Source organism: Lissotriton vulgaris, chromosome 2_1, assembly GCF_964263255.1.
Source record: "Lissotriton vulgaris chromosome 2_1, aLisVul1.2, whole genome shotgun sequence".
In the NCBI taxonomy this organism is placed as follows: Eukaryota; Metazoa; Chordata; class Amphibia; order Caudata; family Salamandridae; genus Lissotriton; species Lissotriton vulgaris.
The window spans coordinates 432,249,725-432,268,440 of NC_141687.1; the positions used below are offsets into that span (position 1 = coordinate 432,249,725).

The 18,716-nt window shown below is 40.7% G+C and overlaps 1 protein-coding gene across 1 annotated transcript; it reads right to left on the bottom strand.

Annotated features, from left to right (window-relative positions):
- Positions 1-356: 356 nt before the first annotated feature.
- On the bottom strand, positions 357-17,234 carry LOC147730531 (gamma-crystallin M2-like). The gene is made up of 3 exons (XM_086958573.1): positions 17,154-17,234; positions 6,284-6,526; positions 357-686 (listed from the first exon to the last, which is right to left on the bottom strand). The coding sequence occupies exons 1-3, from the start codon at positions 17,160-17,162 to the stop codon at positions 405-407; spliced, it is 534 nt and encodes a 177-aa protein (XP_086814699.1). The 5' UTR covers positions 17,163-17,234; the 3' UTR covers positions 357-404.
- Positions 17,235-18,716: the final 1,482 nt, after the last annotated feature.

Below are 18,716 nucleotides of genomic sequence, written 5' to 3' on the forward strand. Positions count from 1 at the left end.
GAGAAGCCTGTTATGGGCCATGTGTTGTTGCCTGTCCTTATCATAACTGTCCAGAGAAGTGAACTGAATGCCAAAGATAAAATGAAGTGGGAGGCGTACTCATGAACCGAATGGACAGGAAGCACTTACTGGCGACCCTGAACTAATATAGCGGGTTTATTTCACAATAATTTGGGGTCAGATATATTGGTAAGATATATTGAGTGTTTGACTATTTATTGAAAATCATATGGAGATATATTCTAAAGTTACTGACTGCTATTGAAATACTTTTTTTAACTCATGAGACAGTTTACAAATGTTGTGTCTGGACATATAGTAATGGGGGTTTTTCAGTAATAAGACAGAAGCAATACTATGAATGAATACATTTTATTAACAGTTCTCGGAAACAAATGTAAATCTTAGAAACTTTTGTGGAATTCCATTTTTCTAAGGGAGCCAACTTTGCTGCTCATGGATCCCCAGTCTAAGTATCTTCTGTACTCCCCGGGTCTAAGGAAGTACTGTCGCCCCCTGAAGTTTGGCTGCTCATAAAAGATCCAGTATCCCTCATGCACAGTGCAGGAGTGGATTTCATGGTATTTGAACTCTTCATGTAGATCAGGGCAATCCTCAGTAAACTCCATCATCTGCCCTCTGAAGTCCTCTCTCTCGTAGATCTGGATTCTGAACGTGCCTCGATACTGTGGGATGAAACAGTAAGGAACAGTGTTATGTTAAGTTATGTTATGGTATGGGCGATAGCTTGGATAGCACGTAGAAGCCCCAGTGTACATTTTACATGGACTGAATATTTGACACCACGCTGCTAGTTATAATGGCTGTAATAAACATTTTGGCAGAAAAAGAACCCAAGGTTGTGTTCTCTGAGAAACAGAATCCGAACTGTGGATCATTGATTGTAAATAAATGAATTTAAAATAAAACACAGACAGAAACAATTGAGAAAGGTTCAGCGAAATGTATTATTAGGCTCAAGAGTGGACAGATCAGATAAGACTCAACACTCTAAACTGCCCTTGCATTTGCTTGTTTCTACTGTTTATTTGCCTTTTTTCTAAACAGATGCTTAACCCAACGCATTAAACTCATATATAAAGTATACAATAAGACAGCAAAATAACTGTCATGATTTAATCTGCAGAGGAATCTAAGGAAAACCAGCAGGAAAGGGTTATTTTCAATTAGTTTGAATTGATTTTCATTACACAAGAAAATGCAATTCATAAGACGAGTTGTAAAAATCATTGACAATTGCACAATACCTCAAGTGAAATACCATAACCAGGCAAAGTGCGTGTTGTAAAGGTGCATTAGTAATAACAGACAGCCATAAACAATAGTCGTTTTTGGCAAACACAGTAACGTTAATGAAAGTTCACCAGGGCCGGACTAGCTACCGGGCGTTTTGGTGTGCTGCCGAGCTGGGGGCTGATTTTGTTGATTGGTCCCCATCAACTAAATCAGCCCCCACTGCAGTGAAATAAGCTCCCAGCTCGTCAGCACACCAAAACGCCCAGTAGCCAGTCCAGTCCTGAGGTTTACAAAATGTTATTTCAAAAAATGGTATGTCTGCACAGATGTCAATGGCGTTTCGACCCTGTGGAAGTATAACAGGGTCTCATCAGGACTGGTGATAACCAGGGTAATTGCAAAGCGGATTACAAACAGAGAGGTGAGTCCCTGTGAAAAATTAATCCGTGCCAGCATACAAGTGCACAGCAAAATAAAGGAATTCTCACAGTGTAGTTCCTGGTGGGTAACTCAAGTATTCTCAATGAGCAACACACTCAAATGTAGGATTTGGAGGATTTCTGCGAGTGAATCTCAATGCCACCAGAGGTGCATAATAATATGAATGCACTCACAGGTCCACGGTCCAATAGACCATCAGTGTCTCAGGGTTCTGAGACACTGGCAGTCTATTGGACCAGTTGACGGTCCATCGGACCGCTGTGCGCAAATCTCTCAATGAGGAGTTCAATCCTGATCCCACATCCGGCACTAGGCTGGTTATGAACAAGTTTTTGGTCTGTTTACACGATCTCCTCCCTTCCCCCCCACTGGGGTCATACGTATATTCAGTGCGCTTTTCTTACTCAGCACAGCCTTGTAAGGAAATTCGCATTATTACAGAAGTTTTGTTTGATAAACCCCACAACCCGGAATCTTTTCCCATTCACTTTTAAGGGCAGTGAATAGGTAGCTGTTTTTAGGTCCATTTGATTTTATTAAAATTACTAGCAGCCCGTCCCGACGTTGTCTGGGAGCAATTAGGCTTCAGGGCCCCCGCCCGCCCCGACGTTGTCCGTGGGTCCCTCGGAGCCTTCCTCCATATATTGCAGTATTATACCTCTATGTTTACTTTGTACGCTTTTGAAACCTGCACACATCACTTTTTCCTCCTATACCTCTATGTTTACTTTCTACACTTTTGTAACCTGCACACGTAACTTTTTCCTCCTGTAATGCACCATTTGGCTCACTTTTGTAATGCTCCGTTTGCTTCCTCTTGCGTCCTGCACATGTCACTTTTTCCTCCTATACCCCTATGTTTACTTTCTATGCTTTTGTAACCTGCACACGTAACTTTTTCCTCCTGTAATGCACCGTTTGGCTCACTTTTGTAATGCTCCGTTTGCTTCCTCTTGGGTCCTGCACACGTCACTTTTTCCTCCTATACCTCTTTGTTTACTTTCTACGCTTTTGTAACCTGCACACGTAACCTTTTCCTCCTGTAATGCACCGTTTGGCTCACTTTTTTAATGCTCCGTTTGCTTCCTCTTGCTCACGATGTACGCTTTTGTAACCTGCACATGTAACTTTTTCCTCCTGTAATGCACCGTTTGGCTCACTTTTGTAATGCTCCGTTTGCTTCCTCTTGTTCACGATTGTCATTTTTGCTTAATTTTTCCGCCGCTCACTGCTCCTAACTAAAACCTACCTCATCCGCCGCTCACCGCTCCTCCCCGCATGTCCGCCGCTCTTCACTGCCTTGCCACCGCTCCTCACTGCCTGTACGCCGCTCCTCACCGCCTGTAAGCAGCTCCTCCTCGCGCCATGTCCGCCGGTCCTCCTCGCACTCCTGGACGCCGCTCCTACCCGTTCTCTCCTCGCGTCAGCACGCACATCGCGGCCGGCGCTTCTTCCAAGGGACTACTTTTTTTAAATAACGTATATTTATTACGTTTATATAGCCTATGTCCATCTGACCACCCTGACGATTACAACGATGTATCGGGTGTGTGGATTAGCGCTGCGGTTCCCGAGTTTACCTGCCTCAAATGTTCAAAGTTCTTCCTTTATAATAGTAGTATAGATATAGATATGTATAAGATACTTAGATAAAGGGGTTTCAACCTTGTTTTTTCATCCAATGGTATATTCACATGTTGCTTCCATTCACTACAGCATACAACATGATGCAATGGATAAACCTACTTCAGCCAAAGGCTTACATCACATCACTGCATTTAGGTGCCAGTGTTTTTGTTTTTACTATATTATTACTTTAGCCTTGGCTTTTTTTTCAGAGCCTGATGTGATAGCAGGACACCTACTACCAGATGAGAGTGCAGGGCACATTCCATCTTTATATTTTCCTCTCTCCTTCCAATGCTGTACAGTTCTTTTGAAGTGGTCTTTTTTTCACCTGACTGCTGTTTTTTTACGCCAAACCAGCAGCTCGCATGGACTCTTTTTGTCCTTCTTCCTCTTTCCTTTTCTTTTTTTCCTTCTATCTTTATTCGTACTTCTGTCATTTTTCCTTCTTTGCCTCTTTCTTTCTTCATTCCTTTCTTTCATCTTCTCTTCTTCCTTTCAGTTTCTTTCTTTCCTTGTTGGGGTGTTTCTGTCTCTTTTTATTTCTTTCCTTCTTTGCTTGTTTGTTTCTTCCTCTTGTTTTTTCTGCCCTTCATTCTTCATTTCTTTCTTACTCCTGTTTCCTTTTTACCTACTTTCTTTTCTTCTATTTAATTATTTCCTTCTTTCTTTCTCACCATCTTTTCCAAAGGTAAGAGGTATTTTTGCTTTGTCTGTGTGAACAGACTTAACAAATCAAGACCTTTTTATTTTACTCAAATTATGTATATAACATAGTTACCTACTGTGGTTCTCAATCAGATTTTGCCAATTAGTCTGTGGTTCTGTCACTCACATTTTCCTTCCACACACTTCAGCATTCATCAAGGTGCAATGTGTCAGCCCACTTCAGCCATTAGTTGATTTCTTTATAAGTTATGGGTTGCTGCCCTTTCACATCAACACACAAAGTAGTTCCTTTCAGTGCCAGGCAGTACTATGCATATTTTTTTCGACAAGAGTTTCCAAAAGGCTGGAGGCCAACACCATGGCTATTGGCTTTGCCAAGTCATGGGAATTATTTCTTTTGCCTCATTATTTTGCTGTAGGGCAGGTTTGGCAAAGATGAAACCGGTCAGTGCAGACGCATATGGGAACCGTGTGTTTTTTTTTAACCAGAATTGGCCCGCGTGCTACACGTACAGTAACAAGGAAGATCTCCAAGTTAGTGGATTGGCCACAGACATCACAACTTGGAAGGTTGGAACAGTAATAACCTCTTGGGCCATATCATGAACTGCACTGCTCCCTCACACAGTACCCAGTGTTTTTCCTGAATACTCTGTCTACAGTGTATATGTTTTACTCAAAATGTTTATGAATTAGAACATTAACTGCGGACAGCACATCTTGTAATCAGAGAGATGCAACCAAAAACAGCACTGCATGCACTCACTCAGAGAAATACAGAAATAAATGCATTGCCAGAAAACCAGTTGCAGATAATATAATCCTCAGTGTTTCCAAACTGTACTGTATGCAGTGCAGATATTAACTAAATGATTTTCAGAGATTATATATGTGCCACAAGTACAGCACTGTTGGTAAAAACACAAATGGACAGATCCCAATTTGCGCACTGAATGGCATCATGATACAGCATATATTTAGATTGTTGTATGAAGAACGCACCACTTTTTGCCTCTGCATGGTGAATATACTGTGACCTAATTCTTATGTTTAGGGGTTTGCCTAGTATATTGGCAGTGGAGAAATCATTAAGCTCATGTGATTATGCATTGTTTGTCAGTGTAAGTACCAAGGAGATGACTACATCTCCTACTGTTTAGATGATTTAAGTTCGGGTAAATCTGCCCCATTTGTAGTTGGGCTGGCAGAAGACATCCTTTGCCCAACCAACACTGTTCAGATGGCAGTACAAGTGGTAGTACAAGTGTTGTCATCAGTCTTAGATGCGTATCAGTTGTCTGTGTTACTACCAACGTGGACTAAGAACCAAAAGCAGCCCTGGCAAAATGTTCAAAACAGCCCACTAACATTCCTCCGGTGTCTCTGCCAAAATCCCTTTTCCATTCAACCACACTCTGTCTCCCACTCTATTTCTTTTCTCTATCCCACCTTCTCCCCTTCTGTTCTCTTTGTCTCATCTCTATTGATATGACCCACCTCTCTTTCTCTCTCTCTCTCCCTCTCTAAGGGGCTCATTTTGATGTTGTGACATTCGTCACCTCCGATCCGGCAATGGCAACCGTCCCGACATCGTAACGAGGGAAACCCCCCGCCATATTACAATGGCAGGGGGTTTCGCGGCAGATGCAAAGTGCGCCCGCAGCTTTTCCTCCAGTCGGCAATCGTTCCAATTGTCGGTTGGGCGGAATTGGCCCCTAATATTGTGGCAGTGCCTAGCAGGCACCGCCATCCATATTAGTATAGTGTGTTGTGAAAGGCTGGCGGGATGTTCTTTGAGGGCCTTATGTGGCACTTGGGGGATATCCATCGTACCCCCCTCCATTTGCATGCACAAAGTGGCAGGCACCGCACAGTGCCTGCCACTTTGTGCATGCAAATGCACAAAATGCCATTTTGGCATTGTGGCGGGTGCTGCTGTATGCAGCACCCGCCGCAATGTCAAATATGCAGGATGTGACCACCAGGGTGGCGGGCGCATCCTAATCAGGGCTGCTGCACAGCCGCATGTCTGTCGGCTGGTCCCCTTTCCACTGGGATGGCGGTTGGACTAAAGTCCGTCCGCCATCCTAATAAGACCCCAAGTCTCTTTTTCTCTCCCTTGCACGTCTCATATGCTTGAGCAATGGACCCTGGAGTGCTGTGAAAAGTGACAGTGACTCCAGCCAGAGCAGTGAGTCTTCGAAAACTGTTCTCCAATGGCTCCAGCCCCCTGGCAAATGCCTAATGAGATAAATGGCTAATCCAGCTCTTTTTCTACAGAAGAACTTACTGGTAAAATAAATCGGCAGGAACGAATAGTGTCGTTGTAACCCATCCACCGCTGGAAGTCAGGGTATTCTCCTCGTCTTAGAATGTACTGGTAGCCCATATAATTGGGCCGCTCATATAGAACCCATGGTCCGCTTTCTACACGGATGGAGTTGCACCGACTGAAGTAGGAGGAAAGGTCTGAAGAGTCAGTGCTGCACTCATAAGAGCGTCCCTGAAAGTTTCGATCCTCATAGAAGATAATCTGCAGTATAAAAAGGAAATGTGTAAGTGAGCTCATTGATTTTATACACCTATTAGCAAGATATATATGTCTACACTGTGGGCTTTTTTCAAAGACTGTATTTACAGTACCACTTACTTATTACATCATGCAATTCACAAATGGGTGTACGGAGAGGTTTAGAGAAAGCTAAGGAGGGGTCTAGGGGTGGACAGACACCCACCCACCAAAGAGTAAGCCTATTGCTATTCACAAACTTTACTTCTAAAGTTGTTACAGTCAAAAAGGACACACATCAGTGGTTCATGTATTCTAACTCAGACCTGAAGTAAGTTCAGTACTACAAATGGCCAATCACTTATTTTATATATCTTCACAACTGCTCTCATATTCCAGTAGCCCTGCAGCAAATGTGTGTGTCTGGGTGAGGAGCACGCCAATCTCACCTCTCTGAACACCCAACCAAGAGAGACATACACTCCGCTGATTTAATGCTACATTTAATTCACATTTCGTGTGGAAAGCACCATGCAGCACAAAACACCCAATGCATTTGTGCATTAATAACTAATTGGTCACAGGTAAATATTGTTTCCCAGAAAAACAAATAAATACACTTCAATGTGGATAAAATCAAAGAAGGACAAACGTACCAACATTGATCATCTCATAATTCGGCCATCTTGGAGTGTAACAAAGGTATTATGTGTGTAATGTTGAATAGCTTTTTAATCATGCCTAAATGTAAATGGGCATGGCAAATCCTCATCCAATGGCCTTATACTTGAAAGCTATAATTCATGACTCATGCAAACTGCAATTCCGTGAATGGCCAATATGCAAGAAAAATATAATCAATACATGATAAGTACATCATCCTTCTTATACCTCCTATTCACAAAAAAAGCTAAATCAACAAAATGGCAAATTAAACCTACTTCAAACAACATAAAGCCCAAGGGAACTTGCACATACTAGAATACGTAATGACGTGTTATCAAATAACATTTGACCTTATACTATCTTAATTATATAGTACAATCAAAATTATCTACACAACACAGTAACATTATTTATAACCAATGACCAATTCCATATTCAGGACATCATTAACTGAGCAACAACTGAGTACTTGTCTCTCTTGACTAGGTGCTAATGAAGTGAATTGGATATATATATATATATACATATGCAAATATAAATATTTTAACTTTTAAAGTACATAAATAAATAAAAAATATTTTATGATAACATATTTTAATAACATTTTAGTTAAAAAAATAATTACAACTTCAATGTACTAATAATTACAATGATCTTAATGAATTATATGCATATTTTTTGTAATTTTTATTATGTTCAAAATAAATATAAAGTAATCTATTGACAAATGGTAAATTGATATATGATTAAATCTGCACAAGTCTATGAGATTTTGGATGTCAGCACAAGCTAAAATAGCCTTATCAATGAATTGGGTTGGGTAAAGAAGATAGAGAACCAGCTGTGTGATATGGCTAATATATTATAAATTAATAATTACAATGTTGAATACCCCATAGCCTCCTCAAAAAGGGAATTGTCTGAATGGGGTTTGATGATTGGGAGAGAAAAACATTTCCGATACCTGAGGCAAAAGCAAGCAACAGCAGTTCTGTGTGGATCATGGGAAATTAATTCTTCCTTCCAGTATTTATATGCCCTTTCTAATCATCTAATGTGGAACAAAATCAAGTGTTTAGACTAGGACGCCATCCTCTCTGGAGAATCTTCCTTTAGGAAGTAAGAAGGGCTGGGTGGATATGGATTGAAGATACAGTGTACAATGGCTCATATTGTATTAGATTGTTTTTATTTTTTAATGTGTGCAGCAAAATCCTAAACCATTAAAAAATATATATAATATAATATAAGGATCTGTGGCAATACAATTCATATTTATTTATGCAATATATGGATGTAACCTGTGCAATGGCAAATTTTTTATTGGTTTTCAATGCTTTTGTACTCTGATCATGGATATTTTCAGTATTTTATTTATCTATTATTTTAGTCTATTGTACATTTTAATGGGTCTTTTTAAAATTGATATTGTAGTGTTTAAGAGACATTTCTCAAACAAACTTAAGTTTTTGTCCTTAAACGGGACATTAACAAAAGTAAATTTACTCTTAAATTTAGGGGCTGATTACGATGTGGGGTGGACAATACCGTCTTGTAAACGGGACCAACCAATCTCCGGTCAGCGGTCCTTATCACCTGATTTGGATGTTTGGTTGCATTCGGACATTCGAGCAAGTGTTACAGCCGGAAACCAACCATAGTACATGCTCCCATAGGGAAACCAAAGGCCACGCACACAAGGGTGCCCTTCTAGGGGCCCCCAAACATGCTTTCCGATGAAGACCGGCATGAAAACTCTGCCATGTATCTTAATCCCAAGGGCAAAATGAACACTCTTTGCGATTACAGGCCGGCATCCGACTGGCCGGTGAGCTCCTTGAATGACTGATGAGTTTTCATAATCAGCTGGTTGGAATTGAAACCGATGATGACGGTCGAAAAGCCTCTGACGTTTGGTCAGAGCTTTCCGACAGCAATCGTAATAAGCCCCTTTGTAGTAAATGTACAGCTTTTGTCTGTTTACCATTTCGGAGTATAAATTTACTACGAGGTGCAGACTTAAATGTCTCTTCCCCTGTATGTGTGCTTTAAGCAATTTGGGCCAGTAAAGTCAGGTTAAAGTTGACATTCCTTATTTAAAATATCTGATGTCTGTGCTGTGCTTTCATGCACTTCAGCTTGAGGTCTATGCTATTTGACAGTTACTTCATTTCTATTGTTAACCTGCTTCGGAATATAGAGGGCAAGTTAGAGTGTATTTGCCTTCGATTTATTTTCTATGGGGTGATACTACTGTTAAATGTATCTTCTTCTTACGTGAAATGGGGAATAGTGTCCCAATCATGATGGGACTGCAAAATATGGGTGTAAATTGTGCACCTGCCACTTTACATTAGTGCATACTGCACAAAATAAAAGGTGCTTAATTTACTTCCGATTCCAAGTTTCACTCATCGGAATGAGGAAAGAGCACATATAGATCATGTTATTTAGTTTACTTTCCGGATTGGAAGGCGTTGCCCACACACGTAGCTGCTAGCACGACAGCTCCCCCCCTCCCCTTGCCCACTTCCTTTCTCACTGAGACGCTGATGAGATGCTCTGGAGGGACGAGATACGGAACCATGGCAGCCCAGGCACGGATAGATGTGCCAATTCCCTGTGGTTGGTTCGAGCAAGGGCAGCGCTGAAGTGGGGAAGGATACCCGCTATTCCTGGACTTTGAAAACGGTTCTGGCAGCCGGTCTGATGCGGTAACAGCACTTGAATCGCGGATCCTGCAACCACTGTGTGTATTATATGGTGGAAAACACCCTGCAGAGCTCAGGGGCTGAATTAGGGGAAGCTACGGCTGTGTTTCACATGCCCCCGCTGAAGAGGCTTCTTATTAATAAATTCAGGAGGAGGATGACTTCCAGCTGCCTCCTCCTGCTTTGGCTTGTTTTCCTGAGGGGGTGAGATATCAGAATGTGCACCACCAATCGGAGACAGCGAAGAAAGATAATAGTGAAATGCCAGACCACCCCTTCACCAGCCCCCATGTCGATACGCAGGGCCCAAAAAACGCCCAACACAGGGTGGAGCTTAAAACGAATGCACTTTTTGAGTCAAAGAGGCAAGCTTGATGACTCCTGAGACACTGAGAGAACGCCTGAGATAGAGAATAATAAAGATCTCTCTGACCCTTTGTTTGACCTGCAGCTGGATACATCCTGCAACGTTGAATCCGAGGCCAAGTTCTAAAAAGAACATTGCTGAAGGAGGCAAACACTGGTACAAGCACAAGCCCCAGCCCTCCTAAACAATTCCTCCTCTTCCAATAATATTAGAAGCAACAGAACCCATTCCCGTCTGTACCAGAGAAGGCTATGCTCACTAGAGAACTCGCTAGGTCTCAGCCTTTTTGCTCAACCACAAGAAAATATTCAGCCGGGGATCTCTCTAAATACCTCCAATGGCCCTCTATCTCCTCAGGGCATTTACCTGCTAGCTAAGACCTCACAGGTTTCAGTCAGTGAAAATGAAGAAAGGGATGAAACATTAAGCCCGAAGCTGTTACCAAGAAGGATGCCGGAAGATGGAGAGTTATTGATTCAAAATATGCTGGCTACCATACTGGCAAAATTGGGGACCTAAAATAGTCCCATTATTATTATTATTGAACTTCGTGGACTACCGTGTTAAGGAAAGAATACTGAGTACTGCTATAGCTATGATGTCCTTCTCTACTTTGGAAATCCCACAGTTTAATATATTATCAGACATGTCGGTGGCAACAGCCCGGTGTAGAAAAGAGTTTGTTAAAATGATCAATTTATTCAAAGAGAAGGGGGTTCAGGCATCGATAGTACAATCAAAACTTAAAATGTTAGCCACAGGGCACTTTCACATATTTACTGATATTCAGGATGCTTAACAATTTCAGGGTCTGTATCAAATGTACTATATAGGTCATATCATCTGTTGTCATAAGAAACTGAAAATATAAAGCATGGGGGAGAATAGAAATTGCACAGGGCACTTTATCTTTAACAGAGCACTCGATGCACTTTAATACCTGCTAAATGCTTGCGTCACTTTACGTATATTTGATGCACTTTTGATTTATATGGGCCATATTCTAGCTACTACTAATCCTGAATGGATAGTATACAGGTATAATAGGAAGCAATGCACACTGCACTGACCAGTTATCTGTTATATTATCTGTTTACATTAGTACGAGTCACTTTAGTCATTTTAGGTAAAGAGGTTCTGAAAGTAATCTCTTTTAATACTAATGGACTAAACAATAAACGAAAGGCCCAGACAATAGAAACCTGGCAGAGAAGCCACAGCCCCGATATCATACTCCTGCAGGAAACTCATTTTAAGAACACCAGCAAGGTGAGTTGGATTTTTCAACAATGGGCTGTTTTTTATTGTCTATCTAACACCAGCTGCGCACAGAAGGAGGTATTGATTTACATAGGTATACATCTTTCATTCCAGGTGAAAACCACACAGACAGATTCCGGGTGGAGTTGGGCCTTTGTAAATGGGAGTTTCAATCAATTCAATGTTACCATAGCAACAAATTACGCACTGGTCTTAGACAACCGGCTCCCTTTGCTCCAGCTCAAACAGGTTTTAACCAATATCCCTGGTTCCAGCATATTGGGTGGAGACTTTAATTTTTCTCCAAGAGCTCCTAATCGTTTCCTCCACTAAAGCAATAAAACAAAAGAAGCCACAGATGGCTATTGCTGTAGCTAATTGCAAAAGAGATTTATATCTGATCGATTCATAGCGCTCTCTGTTCCCTAGGAAAGGAGCTTTTTCATGTTTTTCAGCAAAATATAATAGATCTAGAATAGACTACTTCTGGATCTCACATGGTCTGAAAATGAGCCCTTATGAGGATATATCAAAAAACGCTTTTTCAGATCATTTAGAGAGAGAGGAATGGTGTACAGAGGTAAAAAATGACATTGATAGTTTTTTTTTAACCCCTTCCCTGAGCTGCTAATTCTGCCGTGGCGTGGGAGAGCTAGGGGGTGGGCGTGGCGCTTCAGTGCTTGTGACGGCTCCATGCCGTCATGAGTCATGGGCGGTGTGTTCTCATGACGGCGTGGTGCAGTCATGACTCCTCCCGCTCATTAATTCACACGCACAGGCAGGGAAATAGTGCGGCGCCGGCGGAGCGGCAGCAGCATGACAGCTCCATACCATCATGAGCACATGCCTACAGTGACTCATGATGGTGTGGAGCCGTCATGAGCACCCAAGGGTTTAATAATGCAATGCCTGAGTAAGCATTGTTGGGATGCCTTCAATGTGGTATTACCGGATTTTATCACATCGAAAGAATCCAACAGCAGATGAGTAAAAGGGAAATAAGATCCAAGCTCAAATTTAGGCTTGGGCAAGCACTTAGAGACCAAGCCAAAAATAGGAATTTAATTACAAAAAGAAACTTCCTCAGGCAAAGTTGATTATGCAGGAATATTACTATCTGCAGGGTAACATTGCTAACACTGCCTACCTCCAGAGTGTATATGAGGAGAGTGAATACACGGGGAGATTACTGGTGTGGCAGGCAAAGGATAGACAAACTCAAAATAGAATACTTTCACTGATAGATATGGATTCTAACACACAGATAATGAGTTCCTTGGAGATTTGGAAGTCCTTTTTAAGTAATTATGAGAAAATCTATCAGACGGATCCCCAAATAACAGCAGATCACATTATAAGGTTCTTAGATAAACTGCCATTTCCATCCCTACCCAGAGATCAAAGCGAAATGGTAGCGGCTGAGTTCTCTCTTGAGGAGATAGATACAGTGGTAAAGTCAATGGCTAATAGCAAAACAGCCGGGGAGAATGGACTACCGGTAGAAATATATAAGAGGTTCGCCCCAATTTTTTTAATATGCCACTGATAATGCTTTCCAACCACATAGTAAAAGGAGGAGAACCCCTCCTCTGTGGTAGTTAGTATTTTTAAAAAAGACAAAAATAAGCCTGACATCGATTACAAAATCTTTACAAAGCTACTTACCAATAGGCTCAATAACATCATGGGATCAAGGTGGTTTTGTAGCAGGCAGGCAGCTCTCTTTAAATACAAAGTTTTTAATAGAAGCTTTGGACTATTTTACCCAGAACAAAATAGAGGCACAGGTCTTATTTTTTAGACGCTGAAAAAGATTTTGATTTGATATCCTGGAAATGTATTTTTTTTAATTCTTGGAAGATTTGGGTTCTTGGAAAAATTCATACATATAGTGAAACACCTATTGAGGACTCTTCAGCACAAATAATTATTAATTCTAGAAATATAGGTAGCTGTAGAATAAATAGGGGGACAAGGCAGGGATGTCCTCTAGCCCCAATTTTGTTCACTTTCAGCCTTATTCATCAAGGCCGAATCGGCTCGCAAAGGGCCAGATTCTGAGAATCTGGCCCTTTGCGAGTGCGATTTTTGCATTTGGGATTCAACATCCCAAATGCAAAAATCGCTATTTGCTAATTCGCATATTTGCGAGGATTTACATTTAAGGAATCTCTATTTGAGATTCCTTAAATGTAATTCATCATCCATTTTACAATTGCAAAATCGCAATTTCGGGCCGCAATTTACCGCGAGGTCAAACCTCGCGGTAAATTGCGAAAACTCAAAAAAATGCATTTAAATGCATTTTTCTGAGTTGCACGTTACACACACACATGTCCTTTGGACATGTGTGTGTGCAACACCTGTGTTAATTTCCATGCAGGGGTGCTACAGGGTGTCCTTTGGACACCCCTGGCACCCTTGTACTCGCAATCTCATTTGCGATTAGCTAATTGCTAATCGCAAATGAGGAATGACTACCCATGCATTCCTATGGGCCTTTTGGCCCATAGGAATGCATGGGGAGTTATTCCTTATTTGCGATTTGCAATTAGCTTATCGCAAATAAGGAATCAGTGGGAATCGCAATTACTATTGCGATTCCTACATGAATTCCGTTTTGCGAGTCTCAAATAGCGATTCCTTATGATTCGCTATTTGAGCCTCGCAAAAACGGCCCGCTCATGAATCAGGCGGTTTATTCATAAAACCTATGGCAATAGCTATTAGACAAAAAGCACTACAAACAGCAACTTTGCAAGGCATGTCCAACTTAAAATTATACGTCAATGTTATTGTTCTATTTCTATTTCTCAGGCCGGGGGAGAGTATTCAAAAGGGAATTTTAACAATTTTTGCTGAATTTCAAGCACTGGGAGGATACAAAATAAATAATGCTAAGACGGAAATCTTACTCTGCAACTGTCCAGGTCACACACTAATACCTGATCTCCAGCAACTACATAACTTGAGGCCTAGGATATATTTAGTAGTATTTGTGTCAGAAATGTGAACAAACTATATACATTGAACTATGTCGCCCTAGTCCAGAAATTCAAGCGTTTATATGCTAAATGGATTCAACTCCCAATCTCAATAGTTGGAAGGGTAGCATCAATACGAATGTCTATTTTACCATTAATTAATTTTCTATGCGCAGCAATCTCCTGTGCATTACAAATGTCTTTAAAAAAAAAAATAGATGGTCTATTCTCATCCTTTATATGGCCAACAAGGTATCGAGGCCAGCACAAGTTATTTTAAGTAACCCACATGAGGGGGGAGGGTTAGCCCTTCCAAACTTGAGGGAATACTATTGTGAAAATTATGCAGATAACACCAATAGATTTTTTAAACTACAGTAATCCTCCGAGTACAGATAACTTTTTTATAATAAAGAGTCTGAAAGAATACAACATCTTAGATCCTATGAGGCTGGTGAAGCATACCAAAAATGTACTCTAAAAGGTCTTCTAGTGGATTTTAAAGCATTAACCTCAACTACTTAAGTATTTTAAAATACCTAAGATAAATGGCTCTGCACGTTTTGCCGACCTTCAGGGTGGGGAGTATAGGCTGATCCAATCTAACATATTAAAGAAATGGGAGGAGAACGCATATACTTATGTGGCAGATTTTCTCAGCTCTGGACAGAGATAGAATGCGGTCTGAGTCATTGTAAAGATATACTTAAATGGCTCTGTATCCAAATAGGCCACCTTTTAAAAAGTATTCATCAGTCCGCATTAAGTGCAAGACCAGAACTCACTGAGACTCTATTAGAAACAACTAGACGCAGACCAATAAGTAGTTGGGTAACATTTTTTAATAAACACAAGACTGTAAAATTGTAAGAATTGTATGAGAAAGAAGGCCTACAGATTTTGAGGATGGTCTGGAATAGAATTAATAAATTCAACACTACGTTATTAAGAGGTGCTAATTTCAGGAGAATGCAATTCTACACTACATGGCAGATATATAGGAATCCATCCTTTCTCCATAGATTATATCCTCAGATAGAGGATAGATGTTTTTGGTGCTTAGAAGCAGTGGGAGGTACATGGACTCACATTGTTTGGCATTTCCCAAAGATTAAGTAATTTTGGGAATAAATTGAGAAATAATGCAGAATGAAGCTAGGTCATCCACTAGTTATAGATAGATATATTGCAACTCTTGGATGTTTCCCAAACATAACGGTATACATTATACAAGAAGATGGGCTTTATATACTGGTGACTAATCCTCCAGAACTGGCGAAGTAAGATCATACTTACTTTCCATCGTAGGCAGGCTAAATTACATAGAGTAAGTGCGCTGGAGAGACTATATGCCCTAAGGTCGGGCTCGTACACAAAGTTCGAGAAACTCTGGAAGTCCTTAGGAAGCTAGCCAGTAGATTAGATTAGATAAGTTAAGTTATTAAGGGACAAATGTGCAATATGTGTTTTTTATGAGTTTTTAAAGTATTACCCTCAGCGATACATCTGGAATATATACTTTATTGTATATTTATGCTTTGTGGATGAGATGGGCCAATCAAAATCGGGTACTGTAAGCACTTTATTTGTATACAAATAATTGTGTAATAAACTCTCAATAATAAAAATATATATTTTTAAATGTATAGATCATTTTATTTCATATTCTGGGGTGCACAATCCATACAATTGTCATATTTACACTTGTGAAGGATTTGCATCAGATTTCACCGGCTGCAAACTTTAGGGGCAAATACAATGTGATGACTTTCTGGGACAAACAACGTTTGTGCTTAAAGCAGGGTTACCAGACCCATCATAATTGGTGCCGAAATATTTGATAAAACAGGTTGAATTATTAGCAAGAGGATCTATTTCTTGTGTCAAGTACAGGCATGACGGCACCGAGTGCTGCACAAAGCGGTAGTTTTCCAGTATGTACCAAATCTGCCCTGGAGTGACAGGTTAATTCAAAATATGTAGTCAAACAGCCCTGGGCCTCTCCCTCAAACCTGATAATAAGGGTTGAAATCAGTGTTAGCTGTGGCAGTGTTGTGCACGTCATTGTACACGTAGCCAGACGAAACTGGTCTCATAACTCAGCCTTTTCTTTTGTGGATGCTTCCGACTCCGAATCAAAGACAGGATGCCTGACATCTGTGCGTCAAAAGGCAGGTTCTTTTATTTCCCTTTTAGTGTATACTTTCGACCCTCCCCCTGCTACCTAGATCATTGTATTTAGATATACATAGTCTTGGGTTTGAGGACAGAAGGTGCAAGATTAATGCTCTATAACAAAAAAAGCGAATCTGTTACCCAAAATGCGAAAGACTAGTTCATCAAAACCAAATTTCAAAACCTCTAACTGTGACAAACATTCTGCAATTCAGGTCTTTAATTAATAATAGGGTGGCAAATTTCAGTTTGAGATTATATTCATTGGGCAGCATTGGTTTAATCTTGCCTTGTAGCAACAGTACGCCCCTTGGGCAGCACAATACTCGAAACAAGAAAAACACTGCAGTTTGAAAAAACTATGGGGCAGATTTACGAGCCCCTTTGCGCCACTTTTGCGTCACTTTTCCCATGTAAAAAGTGACAGGAAAGTGGCGCAAGCTGCTTGTAAATCTGCCCCTATATGTGAAACAGATAATCAGCCTTACCTTCCCCATGTTGGCTTGTGTTACGCAGTCGATGTATTTGCTTGTGCTCTCTGGCAGCAACCCATGTAGCTCTTATATACGTTCACCCGTGAAAACAGTTCAGGAACCCAAACAAAGGAACTTTTTGTGTGGAATCACAAAAGAATATATTGCTCTTTCACTCTCCATTTAGCTGCCCTTTTCATTGTGAGTTTTTTCCTTTGTGGATTTAGATTGTTAGATTTACTTACTGGAGGTCAATTTGCAGGGTAGCGAAAGCTACTGATCTTCATACCACTGTGTTCCTCTCCATGTTTGTGTCTGTGCATCATGTGTTATGTGAGAATGTTTACTACATTCCATACGTTTGAGGTATGTCACTAATTTTCGGTGACATCTCTCAAACGTATGGACCGAAAGCATCCAAACATGTCATGTCGTAGATTCATAGCCCCCCACATTCAGATGGGACACCATACCACTTAAGGAACTAGAAAGTCATTATATCACTTGTAATGGAAATAAATACAATCAGTCTCTACTGCAAATTATGAAATGAATGGGCAGACAGTTAAGAAAAGCGTGGGTGTGGGATTCATAGTGTAAACTATCATATTGTGTAGGGTTATAGCTACAACTGCCAGAGAATACCACCTATTTATTGGTGGATGCTTCAACTAGTCATTTCTGATCACATTAATTTAAATAATTTTTCCACTACATGTGCTCATTTTGTAGGACAGCAACTCAGAGCTAAAGTAATGCCTTAATGATCCCATTAACCCTTACTCCCTCCTGATTAAGGCCTCTGTGAATGACGTCAAAACAAAAACATCAATTTTTTGGATCTAGACTGTTTTTTATTTTGTCCTCCATTCTCAGTTTATGTGAGGGTTTCAGAAAAGATCTAACTGTCTATGGCAAAGCGTACCCGGTCTCTCCATGAAGGAGGGATGTAAAGAGCCAACACGGGCCAACCAATGACCTCCTGCCCAGTCGGAAGAACTGACTTCTCTGTACAGGTGCAAAGTAGGGGGCCACAAACCTGTGCAACCTGTATAGCATATTACTAATCATTGGACCATGGGTTTTCCAGCATAAGAAGAAGGAGAAAGAAGAGAAGGGAAGAAGAGCAAAGAAAAGAAGTATTAAAAAACTTAGTGGATTGAATTAGTAATATATACCTAAAACCTGGCTGTCCAGACTTCCAAAAATTGTGTTCTCTTAACTAGCTTGGAAGCTCGGTCGAGATTGGCTATTTTTTTTACTGATCGGATCCATTCTGCCTCTATAGGTGGACAGGGAAGAATCCACTAAATACACAACACTCTGCGTGCAAGGAGAATTAAACAAAAATTGGGGCTTTATGAATCTTAAGAAAGCCCCCATTTCCTCCCCTCCCGAAACCACCTCAAAGATTACCAAAAGATAGACTCACCTTAATCTCTTGAGCCAGGATTCCCGAGATAGCCTTGCCCACTTTGTGCAAAAATATCTGGATTGAAGGGCACTGCCAGAACATGTGGACATTGTTAGCATTGTCTTCTCCACACGTAGGACACTTCTTCACTTTCCGACTTCCCA

What these genes read in the sequence shown, in the direction of transcription:
- LOC147730531 (XM_086958573.1), bottom strand. An exon ending in CCTGCCGATTTATTTTACCA is followed by an intron (nt 687 to 6,283) that starts GTAAGTTCTTCT and finishes TTCATCCCACAG; the next exon opens with TATCGAGGCACGTTCAGAAT.